We start from the raw sequence: 16,799 nt of genomic DNA, 5'->3' as shown, positions 1-16,799 counted from the left end.
CTGCACTGGGTCCCAGCTTTCATTTGATTCTGACAAAACTGCTTCAGTGCAGCAGTTTTAGAACACAATGACCAGAAGTATACATTCTCTGTTTCTCAGAAAGACTGGTAATATGTTGGGCTTCATACCTAACAGCTAGAAGATCACATTACCATGCCTTAAACTATACTACATTTTATTGATCTTATTTTCTCACCAATGTTTTCTCCATTTCAATTGTCAGAGGGTTGTTTTTTTTTAATGAAAAGAAGATCTCTCCCTTGGGGCATTGTCTTACGTAGAAAAAAAAATGCAATATTCTAAATAGTCATGTCTGTGCTTTTTTATATCTCAGCAACGCTATTGGTTTTATTTTAGTTTTATTCTGCAGCTGTTGTTGTTTTTTATGCTGTGTTTTTAAATACATTTTTATGGTTTCAGCTCTATTTTGTTAACCTGATTTTGATCTGACTTTTATACTGCTAGTTTTACTCTACCCTGTGCCTGTTTGGTGCATTCTCTTCCCCTTCTTATTGTTTTATTATGATTTTATTAGAATGTAAGCCTATGTAGCAGGGTTTTGCTATTTTATTATTTTACTCGGTACAGCACCATGTATATTGGTGGTGCTATATAAATAATAATAATAATAATAACCACCCTGAGAGCTTCAATTATTCAGTGATATAGAAATTAAATGAAATTTACCAATAATCTGATGGAAATTGGAGTAGCCAGGAATGTCTTTGTTGTCTTCTGCTGTAGTGATAGGACTCCTCCAGATACATCAGAAGACTCCAGTAGATGAAGCATTATTCCTACTCCCCTTTTCCATCAGTCTATCTAGAACTGGCCATTGAGTTTTTTTGTATTTTGGAACAAGTTTAGGGGTAGGAGGGTGAATGAGCTGTCTTCTTTTTTTAAAAAAAACAGCCTGTATTAGCTGAGAGTTTTTCAAATCTGGGGCTTGCCTATACGGCTTGTTTACCCCAACCTAAATGCACATATTCGCGTTTCAGGACACATGATGCAGCTGTCCATTTGCCGTAGCACTGGATTTTTACTACGATAATGCGATTTACCGTGATTTTTGGAACACATCTGAGTTTGCACCGAATTATGGTGATGTGTCATTGGGGGAGTTAAATCGCATTTTGACATGTGGGAGTAACGTTGAGGGCAGGACAAAGTGATTGGCTGATTTCCCGCCTTCCCACCTATCGCGTCCTCTGGCTGCCTCATTTCTTCCCACCATTTTCATGTTGAATTAAGATGGAGCTTTTACAATGAAAACAAAGAGGAGTGAATGGGCAGCGCAAGAGAGGAGAGCTGTTCAGTCCCCCACTCGCATCCTCGTCTGCTGCCTTGTTCCTTTCCCCACTTGCTTTTCCTCTTCTATGAATCTGTGGAGCTCCGCCGATAAAATTTATAGCTTAAGGATATAAGTCAATGTTGCTGCTGCAGTGTGACGCTCGTTGGCTAGATTTGAATCAACTAAAATTTGGGTTAAAATTCAAAGAGAACCAATCCCGCTGTTGTATAGACAAGGGCCAAGCCAAGAAGGATTTGCCTACCCCTAGCCACAACTACTTTAAGACTCTTGACCATAAAATGTTGTTTATTTCAATGTGAATGTTTTTTAAATTGTTTCAGAGAAAGAAAGAGAGAGTAAATTCTTGTATATGCACTTTGAAAGTGCAACATTTCTTTCATGTTACAGAACAGGTTTAAATATTATTTATATATCACGATCCATAGACATGAGACTTTACAAATATTAACAGATCCCTCCCCTAAGCGATTTACAGTATAGAAAATGACAGGATGGAAACAACAGAGGAAGGAAAGGTCAACGGGGGCAGGGAGAAACATAGAAAAAGTGTTATTCTTGCAGTTCCACATATTTAAGATTTAGTTGCAATAAGGTATGGGGAGTACAAGCTAAATGTTTCATGAAAAATATTGAACACAACTGCAGCACTTCACTGTTTTAAACACAATTTTTCTACCATCAGGCACGGTTTAGAGAAGCCAGGGAAGGTCGAAAAATGAAAATTAATGCTGCATACAAATATATATTTGAAATTCTGGCAGACAAGCTTGGACTAGATATTGTATCTGTGGAAGAACTAATTTTAGATGGCCCAACGGTAAGTCTGCTTTATAGATGTTGTTTTACACACTACCTTGTTCACTAATTCAACTCTGTAATGCTGAGACATTAATCTGTTATGCTAGTACAAGTCATGACCCGGTTTGCTGCATCATATTCAGCATGGCCAATGCACAACATCAGTAGCGCTTTAGAGGACACACTCTTATTCTGGCTGAGTGTTCCTTTGGGTCACAAATCACACAGGGGAAGTGTCTCAGTAAAATCTAGGATGCCCAAATTTATCGTCAACAACAGTAGTTTAGACTGTAGCAGAGTCCTGAGCAGTTACTGCATGAAAGAGGCTCTAGCAGTGCCCTCCATGGCTTGTGACTCGGCCCTGACCATGTTTCCTGAAATACTTGGGGACAGAGACTCAACTTTGCTCCCTAGAGTGACAGTGCTGTTGTTCTGGCAGAAGAGCACCTGTAGATGGGATTATCCCAGGATGGCTTGCAAAATGATGAAAGCATGGGGGTTACTGGAAGCACTGGATCTCCCAGGGTTGTTGCCACACCTCTTATGCCCTTGTTGGTTCCCCCTCTGCATTTTAAAACCCCAGTGACATTACACAGCTCTTCAGTGTCTGAGCTATTTCCCCATCTTCACAAAATTGGTATGCCACAAAACATAGGATGTCAACGTTATGATGTATGTTTGTTTCATCATCCGGAGCTATTATTTAGCAGGTACTAGAATGATGTAGCTTCAATCTTGTCCAAATGAGTATCTGTCCCGGTAGATTTTGTTAGGAGCCCAAAGAGGGGGCATGTATCATATCAGAAGAATTGCTAACCAGCAATTAAGAGAGAGCCAATGACTTTTTATTCCTGGATGTCCTGTCTTTCTTTCCTTATATCTCTCTGAATTTCAGAGGCATGCTGGAGAAAGGTTATAGAGAGGCACACTGGAGTGAGAAACAAAGAACTGCCCAAAGTAACCACATGAATTCCTTACATCAGCATACACAAAAAGAGCCTTGTGGCACCTTGAAGCATGAGTGAGGAACTGGTAACCTGTGTGTTATGGTGGATCTGTGTGAATGGGGTGTGTATGTGGCTTGGCCTTACGAACTGTTGCATGTGGTTCCAGCAGGTTACCCACTTTGGGGTGAAAAAAGGTTGTCCAGCACTGGTTTAAAGATTAACTTTTATTATGGCACTAGCAAAAAAGCCTGTCATACGACAGGTGTATTTATTTTGTTAGCACTTCTTTGAATACAGTATTTTTGGTATACACTTTTTTAAATTTTTGAATCAACTTCCCCTGTTCTTTCACATCAATTGTCCTCAGACTGTCAGACTCTGGACATTGCCACATACAGTTGTCCATGGGTAAATACCAGTTCTGGCAAATAAACGCCCACCTTTTCTAATGTCTGTCCTTGGGCTAAAATTTTGAACCAACTTCGCCTGTTCTTTCCCATTCTATCAAATTTACCCTCATGAGACAAAACTATTTCTTTCTCAGAACTTGGAACTTCCATAGAAGGCCGCAGTTCTGAGAAACCTTGCTAGATGGCGCCAGAGGGCAAAACCTAGAAGTGGCTTGGCGGAGCCCTCTGGCCTTCTATCTTGGAACTTCCCTAGATGGCAGTTATTTTTCTTGCAACTTCCAAGGCAGTGGAATGGCCTATAAGTGCAAATAGGAGAGAACATGCAAATAGGAGAGAAGGCAGAGGCAGTGGATTGGCCTCCACTGCCTCTGCCTTCTCTCCTATTTGCATAAGTGGCTTGGAGGAGGACTCTGGGCTTTTATATAAGAGATAAGCTTGTACCTTTCCCAGAGGCATCTGGATGGCCACTGCGAGAAACAGGATGCTGGACTAGATAGGCCTATAGTTTGATCCCACAGAGCTTTTCTTACATGCATGGATCAAAGTGAACTTCATCAGGTGCATATAATGTAATCCTCAGTTGGTAGATAGATCTGTCTATAAAGATCTACATATAAAGAGGAAAAAAGCGTAAATAGTGCAGACAAAAGTCCATGAAATGCATGGAGCATAACCTATGACATGTTTATGGAAAACACAAAAGTATATAAGATAAGCGCAGTTGCCATTCGTAAAAAACAGTAAATTAGTGACAGAAAACACAATCTTCCTAACTTTGCTATGTTAATTTAGCATCTGCAGTGGGAGAAGATTTTGAATGAGCACAAATATCAACTTGCTAATTAATGGTAGTTTAACAATTTTATTCTGGAGTCTCCCTTTAAAGTTCTTTTTTGGAGAATGATAACTTTCAGGTCAGCAGCAGAATCACTTAGAATAATGAAATGTTCTGGCTGGTTTCATTTTTTATATATATTTTAGATTTGTGGCCATTTACTTATTTGTATAGATACTGATCTGCTTGTCTTATCTGGACAATAGAAAGGCATTTGTGGGAAGCAATGATGCATATCACATTGGAGGATGGTAAGAGGAAAGAGCCACTGATGGTGTAGTTGATGCTATAATTATTTATTTTATTTATCAGGGTCCCTGCATTTTTAATATTGATGTAGAAGAGAGAATTTCAGTAGGCATAGCTTGCATGACAAACTACACCAGCTAAAATTCCTTCTGCTACAGAAATGATCAAAGGTGCAGGATTCCTATCTTCTTTTGCATCTGGCAAAGCTATCTATCATCATAACTTCCCCTCTGACAATGTTGCACAATTTTACAGTTTCCTGGAGAAAAAATAGGACAAGGTAAGTATGATAAATGTTTAGGGTTTCTATAAAGTCAAAGTAAAAAGTGAATTATACATCTTGCAAGGTAGGTAGAACAGCTGAAAGTTATTGCAGGTGAAAGAAAGTGAATGCATTTTCTTTACATTATTGGAAACATTTGGTAATAGTCACTAAGTACTGTCTAGTTAAGCAAAGTTGTTTTCTTTTAAAGAAAAAAACATTGTTTTGGCAAATGCTCACTTACTAATTTTCTACTTTTATTTTAACAGTTACAAGCATTTGATAGTTTTTTTATGAAAGGAGGAAGCAGAACATTGAAGTTCTTATATCAGGAGGGTGAAGCTCCTGGTGTAGGTAAATGTTAATTATCTTATCTAACTTGATACACTTCAATTTCAGGGTTTTTTTTATGTACAGCTTAAAAATAAGGGATGGAATCCTTTGATTTGGGACAGGGGGTTCATTTTGCAAATATCTTGATATAATGCATAGTTCATCGTTCCATTCAAACTCATGAACTTCAAAATTCTAAAAGCATTTGGTTCCTTCATGGGCCTGTCTTGGAAGCCGGATGCATCATCTATTTTTGCAGGATAGAGAAGACCTGTCTACATACCTTCTTAAAGATTTTCTCACCATTATGAAGTGTTTGCCTTCAGCACAAACTTGCACACCTGTAACGTTGCAGTAACCTGTAAAAAGGATTGTCCGTAGCAGGATGGGCTTGTCTCCTTTGCCAAGTACAGGATGACACAGTAACACAGCCAGTTTATGCACCATTGCAGCTGCACGTGTATGTTTTTTTTAAGATAAGAGCATAACCAATTTTAATGTCTTTGTTTTCAGAGTGCGGTAGAGCAATTCCAGGAATGCTGAAAGGAACTAAAATGATGAAATTGTATGTAGATGAATCGCCAGACAAGTTCAAAGGATTGTGTTTATTTTTTGTGCGTGCTAGGAATGACGTGGCTGTGAATGTTAAGAATATGCATGAGGTACCCTTATTATTATTATTATTATTATTATTATTATTATTATTATCATCATCATCATTAGCAAAGCACCCATTGGATAGACAAGGGTAATGATGGAGAGAGGGGCCATAAATTGGAGGGAATCCTGGTTCTGGGTGGATGCCGTACATCTGTGTGGACTATGCAGAGTTTCTCAGTGGAGGCCAGTATGTGGGATAGGGGGACTATTCATTTCTCACTGGAACAGGAAGAACTGGCTTATTAGATTTATTTTAAAATTATTAGATTTATTTTATTAGATTTATTTAAAAACCCAGGAGAGTGTTGTGTAACTGGTTTTTGGGCTTTTGATTCGTAATAGTTTTCCTAACATTTCTTTTCCAGGACATTTACTTTTCAGTAATGGACGGAAGTGAAGGTCTCCTGCTTGGGATCAAGAATGTCATTTTAAATGTTTTTCTGCCAGCTGTTCTTGCCACAAATAACTGGGGTGCTTTGAACCAAACCAAGCAGGGAGAGTCTGAAAAACTGAGTTTTACTGAAACTCTGAATAGATATTTGGCATTTTTGGATGGTAAGAGCAATACTGAATTAGTAAAGCATGACATTGATTTATTTAAGATATTTGGTTTTGAAATATTGTATCCTTTGTGTACTTAACAAAGAGATGGGTCCTAATCCAGGATATATTCACCATAAATCCCATAGCAAAGGTGTATCTCCGGACAGTTCTTCATGTAGATCAACTGTGCTAAATCAGTGTGTTTGGTTTTGAACAAAAATAACTTGTAGGGCAATACACACATATGTGTATCTTGAACCAGAGTTCCCAGCACCCAGACTCTGGAACCAGATGTACTGTTTACACCAACACAGAAATGGTGTGCCTGAAATCACACGCTTGCAGGAAAGATAGGAATGTATACTAGTACTGAAGCCAGGAAAAAAGGAAAGGAACCTTTCGTGCAAGCACTGAGTCATTACTGACTCTTTGACTCTTGGAGGGACGCCAGCTTTCGCTGACATTTTCTTGGCAGGCCTTATAGCGGGGTGGTTTGCTGTTGCCTTCCCCGGCCGTTATTACCTTTCCCCCAGCTAACTGGGTACTCATTTTACCAACCTCAGGAGGATGGGAGGCTGAGTCGACCCGAGCCAGCTGCCTGAAACCAGCTTCCGCTGGGATCGAACTCAGGCCATGGGGAGAGTTTCAGCTGCAGAAACTGCTGCTTTACCGCTCTGTGCCACACGAGGCTCTGAAGCCAAGGTCCACACAATTGCTGAAGCAGCAGAGGAGCTTCCTCCTAGCTAAGACACAAAACCAGGAGTCAGGCAGGATGGTTGTGGTACCAACCAACAATTGAAGGGTTCTTTGAAGGCTACCAAACCTACAAAATAGGCTTTGTATCTCCACCTTCCCCAGTTCATAAGTGAAGGCTCTAATCCTGGAAGCATTTGACTCAGGGTCTTGTCCTGAGGGACAGGGCTTGGCAAAGGGAGGTCTCATGCTTCCAGGTGAGTGTTTTGTCTTTAAATGGTGTCTTTTATCCAGGCTTTTTTAATGCCACAGTTCTTGGGATCTTGGAGGAAACTGTAGGGTGGGTTGGAGCCCTGAGGGCTAAAGGTATATGGGCAAGAGCAGCATGCCAGTTGTAGGAATGGCTGAAGATGGGGTTGGGTGTGTCCTGGGGTGGCAGTGGGTGTGGATAGGGGTGGAGTTGAATGTAGTCAGGGTCCCCATCATCCCCTTCTCTTTCCCTCTCACTCATTCACACTCTCACTTACAGCCTGTCCCACTCACTCTGTCACACACCAGACACACACATTTCAAACCTCCCCATCCTCAGTGCGTGAGGATGGGAAGGTTTGAAATGGCCCTCCTTGCGTGCTGAGATCATGTGACTCCCCCCATCCAACACTAGTCAGCTGGGGAGGGGGAGGGGAATTTAAATGGGGGAGAAGACAGCAAGCAGGGATGACTTTTCCTTTTTGCATGCAGGGATGACTTTCCATGTAAATCATGCATCTTCCAGCCTGGCAAATGTGCTGGAGAGGACAGCATGCAGGGATAGTCAACCCCATACAGTGTCTTTCCCATTTTCAGTGTAAGGCAGAGGTGGTCAGCTTGTGGCCTTCCAGGTGTTTGGCCTACAACTCCTATCATTCCCTAGCCAGCACAGCCAATGGTGAATTGTAGGTCAAATATCTGGAGGACCACAAGTTTCTAACATCTGGTGGGATTCCCAGGAATGTGGCAAGCTGCATATATCTTGTCCCTGGACTCAGTGGGGGCTGGGATGACCATAACAGCTGTCTTGGAGTCCCCCACTAGCATGGAGTCTTCAGGGTGCTCCCCTTCCAAAGAGGCCCCATTACATCTGATTCGAGTTCCAGGAGCAGGCAGGTCCTGACATGGTACATCTTCTACCACCAGAACTGTATTTCTGCCACAAGCCTTGCAGATTGAGCTGTGTTTCTCAAGGGTGCACCTAGGCTACAGCACCAACCTGCCACTTAACGGAAGACTCAGTTACCTTACCCCAAAGACAACTCAGCTCCACCGTGCCCAATAAAAGCAAGCTTTGAGGTGTTGGCGTTTAATCCGAGCAGCTGGTCTTGCTCTGAGAAGATCTTGCTGCCAAGCTGATCTCCTGCTTCCTTCCCTTTGGAACTTGACTCCTGCTGTCTTTGGTTACACTACTAGACTTCTGATTTGTAGTTGAGTTGCTGCTTTGGGAACTTGACCTTTGCCTGCCCTAGACTGTGCTATATACCTTTGGCACCATCGGAGTGAGAGCTAGTTTTCTCCAAGACATGGAAATCTGAAACTGGCCTGAACTTTAACAGGCCAATGTGTAGGGGCAGGGTGCATATTATGCATTTCTTACTAACAGTACTTCTTAATATCAGAGGACAGGATACTGGAACAGTACAAATCAAAATATAAAAAAACACCAAAGTATCATGAAGGAAAGGAGATTTTGTATATAACTTATGATAGCCTTATATTAATCAAACAAGATTAATCACTGGCACAAAACTGTGTGACATGCAATTTTGTCCCATAAGCAGGAAAAACCTAAAAAGTAAATGCCCCCCTTTGCTTCTCCTTTCCTCTTAACGGTTTTCTTCTTTCTTATCAAAAGTGATACCATCCACTGTTATCTCTTTTTTGGAATGTTTGCCTCTACTTTCTGAGGCTGTTCTGGCTGTCTCCAGCTTTGCAAGCACGTTTTGAGCCAAAGACGGGGAAAGGGCAAATGGGTCAACACAATATTTAGTTCAGCATGGTGCCCATTTCACTTCCACATAAGCCGACATCTACTTGTAGAAATGAGATTATTATATTAAATTAAATCAATCTAGTACGTGACCGTTCTACTCTACCCACTGCCACCTAACATTGGCCATGCAGGCCAAGTTCCCCCAGAGATGATCAGTCAAAAAAGACTGCCATTGTAGTCAAGGCTAATGGATAAAGAAGAGGAAGAGGTGTGGGCTTTTTCTAGGACACAACTGGCTGCCCTCTCTTGCCTGCTGTGCCTTGGAAGCAGAGTTTTTTTGTAGAGAGTGAGGAGCCAAGCTGAGCTGAGAGCTAACACAGAGGGAGGCAGAGCTGAGGTTAAGTGAACTGGCCAAGGCCTGAGCAGTCAGCCTCCAGGTTTTCCAATATTCTATAATATTCATGAACAGATGTTTTTTTTTAAAAAAAAATACAGCTGAGATCCCATTTGAATTCCACCCCCCATTTAATATTGCAACAGCTTGAGCCCACCTAGCTAAACACACTGGTCCATGTACTTTTGTTTCTTGGAAGTGAAATTTTCCATCAATAGGTCTGTAAGGAATAGTTACCAGCTGCAGCACAATCAGGGGAAGGGGGAAGGAGGGAAGGGAGCAGCAGAGAACACATTAGTGTGCAGGATGTGTACGGGTGGCTCCTCAAATGAAACAGCGTAAGGATGAAATGGCAAAATCTCAGTATATTCTCTATTGGTTTTAGGTGCCAGAGTGAGCATTGAAGGGACTGTTCAGTTGAAAAAAATAGATTACATTGACTTTGCTAAATTCCAGTCTTTTGAGGAAGTGACAGCAGCGGCTGCCAATCCTGATACTGTTCATCAGCTAGAGGATGTGCTCATGATATGGTATAAGCAAATTGAACAAGTAAGTTTCTTACAGTACCTGAGCTATGAAGAACTGGTTTTACAGGATATATGGCATAGTGTTGTATGGAGTGTTACATCTACATGTGGGGTTCAGCTGGGCAAAGTGAAAAGTACATTTGTTCCACGGCCATGTTTCAAATATGCTCTTTAAAACCAGGGCCAGCACCAAAATCTAGTGGCACCACAGCAGGGTGCTGCTGATGAGCCCCTTGCTGTCGCTAAAGCCTGCCGCTGCTAAAAGCCCCTTCTGCACAGCCCTCCACTGAAGCTTCCTGGCTGCCTACCACCATTATCAAAGCCTCAGCCCAACTGATCAATCTACCATCCCTCTTTCTGATTCCTCCTCCTCAACATCAACCATCTTGCCACACTGTCAAATGGCTGCCATGGATTTCAGCCCACGGTGGCTTCTGGGAATCCACTGGGAACTGAGGGAGGGAAGAGGGTGGGGCGAAGGGCGGGGGCTCTGTCACTCATGTGCCACGTTGACTGATAATCCACTCAATGTGAGCCTCAACCGCTCCAGGGCGGCGTGGCAACATGTCGTGTGGGGAGTACCCCCTCAATAGACATCCATGGAGTTGGCTATTCCCCCTCCGCTGACTAACATGTCGTCTGTGTAACTAAAGGTTGATTAAAAAAAAGAAAAAGTGTATGTTAAATAGGCATAATTGAATTTAGTCCAGCTTACTTTCATCAGCATTAATGATCAGCACTTACGTTTCTGCTACAAGAAACTTTATGTATTTATTGCATTTCTATACCACCCAATCGCTGAAGCTCTCTGGGCGCTTTGGAAAATTGGTAGAGCTAATAATGACTAACTAGAGTGCTAAATGTTTATAACCAAGTGATAAACTTTTGCATAAACTTAACTTTCTGCCACTGATTTGCAGGTTTTGATTGAGAGTGAACAGATGAGGAAAGAAGCTGATGACTCGGGTCCTCTGACTGAACTAGAACATTGGAAGCGTATGTCTGCGAAGTTTAATTTTATCATTGAACAGATCAAAGGACAAAATTGCAAGGCTGTCATAAATGTTCTAAGTGTTTCACGTTCCAAAATGATAAAGGTAATACTAATTTTTTATTTTAAAACAGCACTATTTAACTGATATAAATATCTATGCTTCTATGTGTGTGTGTAGGGGGTTTAATGACATACTGGCCGTAGTCAAACATTCTCCTCACAGGTAAGCTCTACACACAAGGAAGGGGAGTAGGGGTGAGTACATAGCTCCATCCCTTTGCCGTTCTCGTCACCCCACCCACCCCATCACCCCCCTATATGTGGAGGGAACAGTCTACAGAAGAGAACTCTCTCCACCTGTTTAGAACCTTGACAGTCACTTCCTTCTCTTGTAGAGCAGCTCACATGTGAGAAAACAAGGCCAGAAGCCTTGCTATACCTGCTCTGTATGTAGGTCTCTGTATGTAGTTTGGTTCTTGCAAGTGAATTACATGATGGGATTGGAATAACTGCCAATTGGTTAAGATGCTACTATGTATACATATACCTGCTTTTCACACTGTCAATTGAGAACTTCTTTGTCTGTAGGACTTTCTCCATATAGCTGTATTACGCTCAATAAAACAGAGTTGCCTTACCACCAAAGTGGATTGTTATCCTTGACACACGTGAAGAAAACATAGGGGGTACTGTCTCCATGGAAACCCTTTCTCACCAGTGTGCCACATATATAATATCACACATGCTTAATCCAGTTTCATTCATTCAGAATAACTACTATTGTCTGGTTTAGTTCTTTAACTGCTACCATAGATTAGAATGGTGACTCTCCCCATAAGCATACATTGAAAGGGTAGTAAACATTCCTTTGCCAGAGTTTAATCCTCTTTAAAATGCATTGCTGTGATTGTATTAATACAATCGTACAACAGTGTGATTATTCCCATTGGCACAGTAATTGACTCTGTGCCCCCTACGGTTTCTGATTACAGACCTCGCCGATATGGTGAGGGGCCACTCCACACAAAACTGGCAGCAGTTGTGGTACATATGATTTGGGATGAATTCATGTTGAGTATATGTCCCCAAATAAATAATTTTTCAAGCATGCAGGAAACGCAACTAATGATAAAATATAGTGGTCACATCTACTTATCTTCTTCTAGGGGCTGCCTTCACAACGCTCGGTTGGTGCCTCCTCCCTCTTCGACTCCGCACTTTTCCTCTCCTGGGGCAACATTGGAGAGGGAGTGCGGGGTTTCTAGGTGGCCCCCAACCTCTTCCAGGTGGAAGGCGACTAATCACTGGTTGCCTTCCATCAGGCTTGCCCACGAGTTGACCCGGGATTGGCCTTGGAGCGACATCACACAGTGGAAGCGCCATGTTGATGTCGCTCCATTTGAAAAAAAATCAGGATAAATCCCCAACTTCTTCAAAATGCAGCATTGCGGGGAGGGCGTGCGGTGGCTGTGAAGCTGCGCTTGTGTCGTCTAACGAATGCAGTGCAGATCCACAGCCACCCCGGGGCTTTCCCCGCATATAGACAGCCCTCCAGTCTCTTCTCCAGTCATTGTAAAAGAATGATATATGATCCATGCAGGGAAAGGAGCAGAAAATCCTTTTTCATTTCTGCTTTTTCAAAATGTATGAGTTGCTGTTGTGCAAAAGGAAAACAAATGTTCAAATTTCATCCACAGGAATTTTTGCACTTTCACTGCATATGGTTTGGTTGTGTTTTGAGATGCAAATGATTTGGTTGTGTTTCCTCTTCCAGCCATCCTATGAAGTGAGTGTCTTTTATTCTCCTTTTGCAGATCGAAAACTGTAATGCTGAGTTATAATAAATTGCCAAAGTCCGCACAGTGAGCCAAGGCAGAGCTAGGAAGTTCCAGTTTCAAATCCAACTTTCTGTCCCCTGGATTAGAAAGGCTTTTTAATATTCACGAAATAATAAATGAAGATGGAATTACCCAGTATATTTTGAAGTTGGGGAAAAGTTAAGGTTTTCATCATACATTTTGACAATGTGGTTTGAATATAATTAAATTTCTAACCTGCAAATTCTGCATAATTTATTTGTATTGTTACTGGCACGCTCCACTTTTCTTTTTCTTTAGCTGTGGCGAGAACTGGATGCCAGAATAACAGATACAGCAAATGAATCAAAAGATAATGTGAGATACTTATACACTCTTGAAAAAGTGTGCCAGCCCCTCTATAACTATGATTTAGTAAGTACATTTTTAAAAAATTGTATAGAGTTACATTTTACATCGTAGTACATGAAACAAATGTTCTTTAGAATGTGTGTCAAAAAGCAGTAGATCACAAAATTGAGCATATTTTAACATAGTCCTATTCTCTTTTTTAACATCTATATATCTTGCTAATTATGCATATAATAATGAGAATGAAGGAAACTGCTTTAGAATGATGAAGCAGCCACCATGGCTTAATTAAGACACTGTTGGCTGTAGCATGTGTGGGTGGCCATTTTGAATATTCAAGCTGTAAGTGTGGCTTATTTTATCATCTGACCCCAATGAGGGTGGGTTGTTGGCATGGTTAACAAACCACACACAACCCTAAAATAGCCCATGGGAATCTGGGTGGTTTGTTAACCACCACAACAACCCACCATTGCCGGGTTTGGACAACAAGTCAAGTTGCAGTCGCAGTTTAAATATTCAAAAGCCACCTAGTACATGATGGCACACGCCACAACCCACCCTGGTTTAAATAAGCCATGGTGGGCTGCGGTGATTGTGCAAACCCAGTTATTGTGTCAAACTATGGGTCCATCCAGCTCAATTTTGCCAACACTGACTGGCAGAGGCTCTCCAGGGTTTCAGCCAGAATTCCTTCCTAGTCCTACCTGGAGATGTTGGGGATTGACCATGGGGCATTTTGCATGCAAGGAATGTGCTCTACCACTGAGTAACAGCCATTCCCCATATGTTGAAGGATATAATGGCCCAATTCAGACAACACGCTAAACCATGCTGCTTAACCACAAAATGGTTAATGGAATGCATTCCGTTAACCATTTTGTGGTTAAGCAGCATGGTTTACTAGAAATAATAAAAACATAACTTTGAATGGCTTTTTGATGATGGTGCAGAATTAAGCTCTCTGTCAGGGCTGAACCATAGGCAGCAGTTTGTGATGAGCCGGATGGCAGGGAATAAAAGTCAAACGTTAAAACCAGAGATAAAGAATCTCAAAGCTGGTAAAAACGATACTGTTATACTGAGTTTTCATTGCTCTATGGTGCTGCTATTTGATTTTAGAGGTTTCTCCTGGTTTGTTGGTTTGTGTTTTGTAATGAATGTATTTTATCTGCTTTCAGTTTTTTTCATTGTTGGTTTTTGTTCTTTTTATTGAGTGGATAGGTGATTAAAAACTAATTCATCAAATAAATAAATAAATATGCAAGCAACCAATGGCTATGACAGTAAGATACCCCTTCTGGCTATTTGGGAAGGAAGAGAAGGAGGAGGGAGGAACTGAGTCCAGGAGAATGCTGTGCATACACAGAGGATACACACTTGCTCTGGCACTTCTCATTTTAAGACATTTTAGCTTTGCTCACAAGAAAGGGATATCCATCCCCTTCTTTTGTTATCACTGCCTCATAATTTAAAATCTACTATCGCTCACCATGAATTTTCTAACCCTACAATATGTTTATCTTAGGTTTCCATGGCCCATGGAATACAAAACCTGATCAATGCTATACGAATGATTCACAGTGTTTCAAGATATTATAATACTTCTGAGAGAATGACATCACTGTTCATAAAAGTAAGTACTTTGATTAAAAAAAAAGTTGTGTATGTAATTTTAAAAGAGTGGAAATAGTTCAGAATGCAAAACATATAGAAAAGCAGAGAAAGAACGCCCCATCCCCACCCCAGAAAATAGCATGTGTAAAGGAGCCGATCTTAATCCTGAAAAGAATCCAGAAGGAGAAGCCTGGTAAAGGTGCAGGATGAAAGCCCCATGTAGAAATGCCCTTTCTTTCTACCTCAACCTAGAACTTTATTGTGACAGTGAAGTCTTGCTACTTACAGCACAGGAGGAAGATGGGAGAGTTTGGGAGGCTTAGCAAGACTGCACAGGAGTCAGAGAAGAATGGGTGATGAGTAAGAGAGAAGTGCTGGGGGAGGGGAGAGTAAATTAATTTGATACATTGGTAAGGGATTTAGTTTAGAGAACTCGTATCCAAAATATTTAGTGTGTCTGTGAATCATCATATTTAAGAATTTAAAATTCCCTTACACACAACACTCTAGAAATGTGCAAAAAGCTGAGGTTTTGCCGTGCAAGTCACTTACTGATCGACATTGTCTTCATCCTGTCATGTATATATATTTCTCTTGTTCTACCTATTGTGACATACCTGGGCCTTTTTGTCTTTCATTTGCATATGATAGGTTACAAATCAAATGGTAACAGCATGCAAGGCATATATTACCGATGGAGGTTTCAGTCGCGTGTGGGAACAGGATACGCCAACAGTAATTAAGAAAATTAAGGTTTGTGTGGGACACAGTGTGTAATTTCGGTGGCATTATAACTGCCCCCTACTGATGGTTTCCTAAAAGATGTATGCTATGTATTAAAAGATTTATAATAGGTATTATTATTAATGTATTACTGCTATAAAACAGGACTTCAATTTTCATGCTAAATAAGTTGCTGTTGTGAATTCTCATCAAGCCTATTAGGAAAATATGTATAGTACCATAATTCACATGACTTTTTGAATATTTTAAAAATTCGGATCCTCCTCAGTAGAGTTTGCTGCCTAATTAGGGCCTGAGGGAATTTTCCCCAGCACAGCAGTTTGCAGTTTGGTCTTTACACCAGAAAGTTAAAAGAAATTAATTTTGAATTGTTACAAAATAGCAAACACCTTGTCAGCATTTCCCCTTAATTAGCGAGAAATGTTCAGCAATGAAGGTGGGGGCAGGGGGAAGGACCCCTTATTGTTTATCCTTAGAAAAGTTTATCCTCAGAACTGCCGCTTCTTGCTCATGTGGACAAAACTTGATTTAGATTTCTTCACATTTCGTAGACAGCGATTAAGCTAGATAAAATATTAATTTTTGAATATAAAATGCAAAGGCAAGTTCTAAGTGGAGAAGCTACCGACAGTGTAAAAGCAACTGCAAATGGTGAGGGTTTTCTATAGTAGTTGTAATATTTCAATAGATCCTTCTTCTAGGAAGCTTCAAGGCACAGCTTACACCTCCAGGTGTCCTGCCTAATAACCCTTTCTTTCTTTCATCCTTTCTGATTTGGCTGTTTGCTTTTAATGTTTTAGGACTGCATTTTTCTGTTTAAAGAATATCAGAAAAGTTTTCACAAAACAAGAAAACAAATTTTGGAGACTTTAGGGGAGAAGACATTTGAAGTATCTGAAATGTATATTTTTGGCAAATTTGAAGCTTTCTGTAAAAGGCTAGAAAAAGTAAGTGCACTTCAAAAACATTGTCAAGAATAAAACACAATGCATATTGTTCTGTGATTTCAGCCTGCAAACTAAAGGGTTTTGCTAACATTAAGTCTATGTATTTGTAAGGGCAGCGGTTTTCATCTTCTATTAAGGTGGACAATGAATTTTCTTCTTCTTTTTTTTTAGTGGGCTGGAGGTACTTGATTTTAACCAGGGCTTCCAGTTCTTTATGGTACATTTTGCCTAACTTTCACTACTGCAATCTGGGCCCTGTTCAATCCTGAGGTGCAGTCCTTATCATAATAGTCCTTCCCAGCAGTACAGGCCATACAGAGGTTTACTGTGTCAGTGAGGACTAAGCCTCTGTATATTGAATGTAAGGGCTATTATGGGTGGGTCCATTTGAGAAGGTTGT

The 16,799-nt window shown here is 40.9% G+C and overlaps 1 protein-coding gene across 1 annotated transcript in view; it reads left to right on the top strand.

Moving 5' to 3' along the window:
* Positions 1-5,685: 5,685 nt before the first annotated feature.
* Positions 5,686-16,799, top strand: part of DNAH8 (dynein axonemal heavy chain 8) — a 154,984-nt gene continuing 143,870 nt past the window's right edge. The window contains exons 1-8 of the mRNA XM_063125403.1: positions 5,686-5,808; positions 6,172-6,361; positions 9,788-9,951; positions 10,850-11,026; positions 13,041-13,154; positions 14,620-14,727; positions 15,360-15,461; positions 16,253-16,399. Coding sequence (XP_062981473.1) covers positions 5,701-5,808; positions 6,172-6,361; positions 9,788-9,951; positions 10,850-11,026; positions 13,041-13,154; positions 14,620-14,727; positions 15,360-15,461; positions 16,253-16,399 — 1,110 coding nt within the window. The 5' untranslated portion in view covers positions 5,686-5,700. The remainder of the gene's footprint in view (positions 5,809-6,171; positions 6,362-9,787; positions 9,952-10,849; positions 11,027-13,040; positions 13,155-14,619; positions 14,728-15,359; positions 15,462-16,252; positions 16,400-16,799) is intronic.

Source organism: Elgaria multicarinata, chromosome 4, assembly GCF_023053635.1.
Source record: "Elgaria multicarinata webbii isolate HBS135686 ecotype San Diego chromosome 4, rElgMul1.1.pri, whole genome shotgun sequence".
Classification (NCBI taxonomy): Eukaryota; Metazoa; Chordata; class Lepidosauria; order Squamata; family Anguidae; genus Elgaria; species Elgaria multicarinata.
The sequence above is the reverse complement of the archived record's forward strand: the minus strand, read 5'-3'. Positions and strand labels throughout refer to the sequence as shown.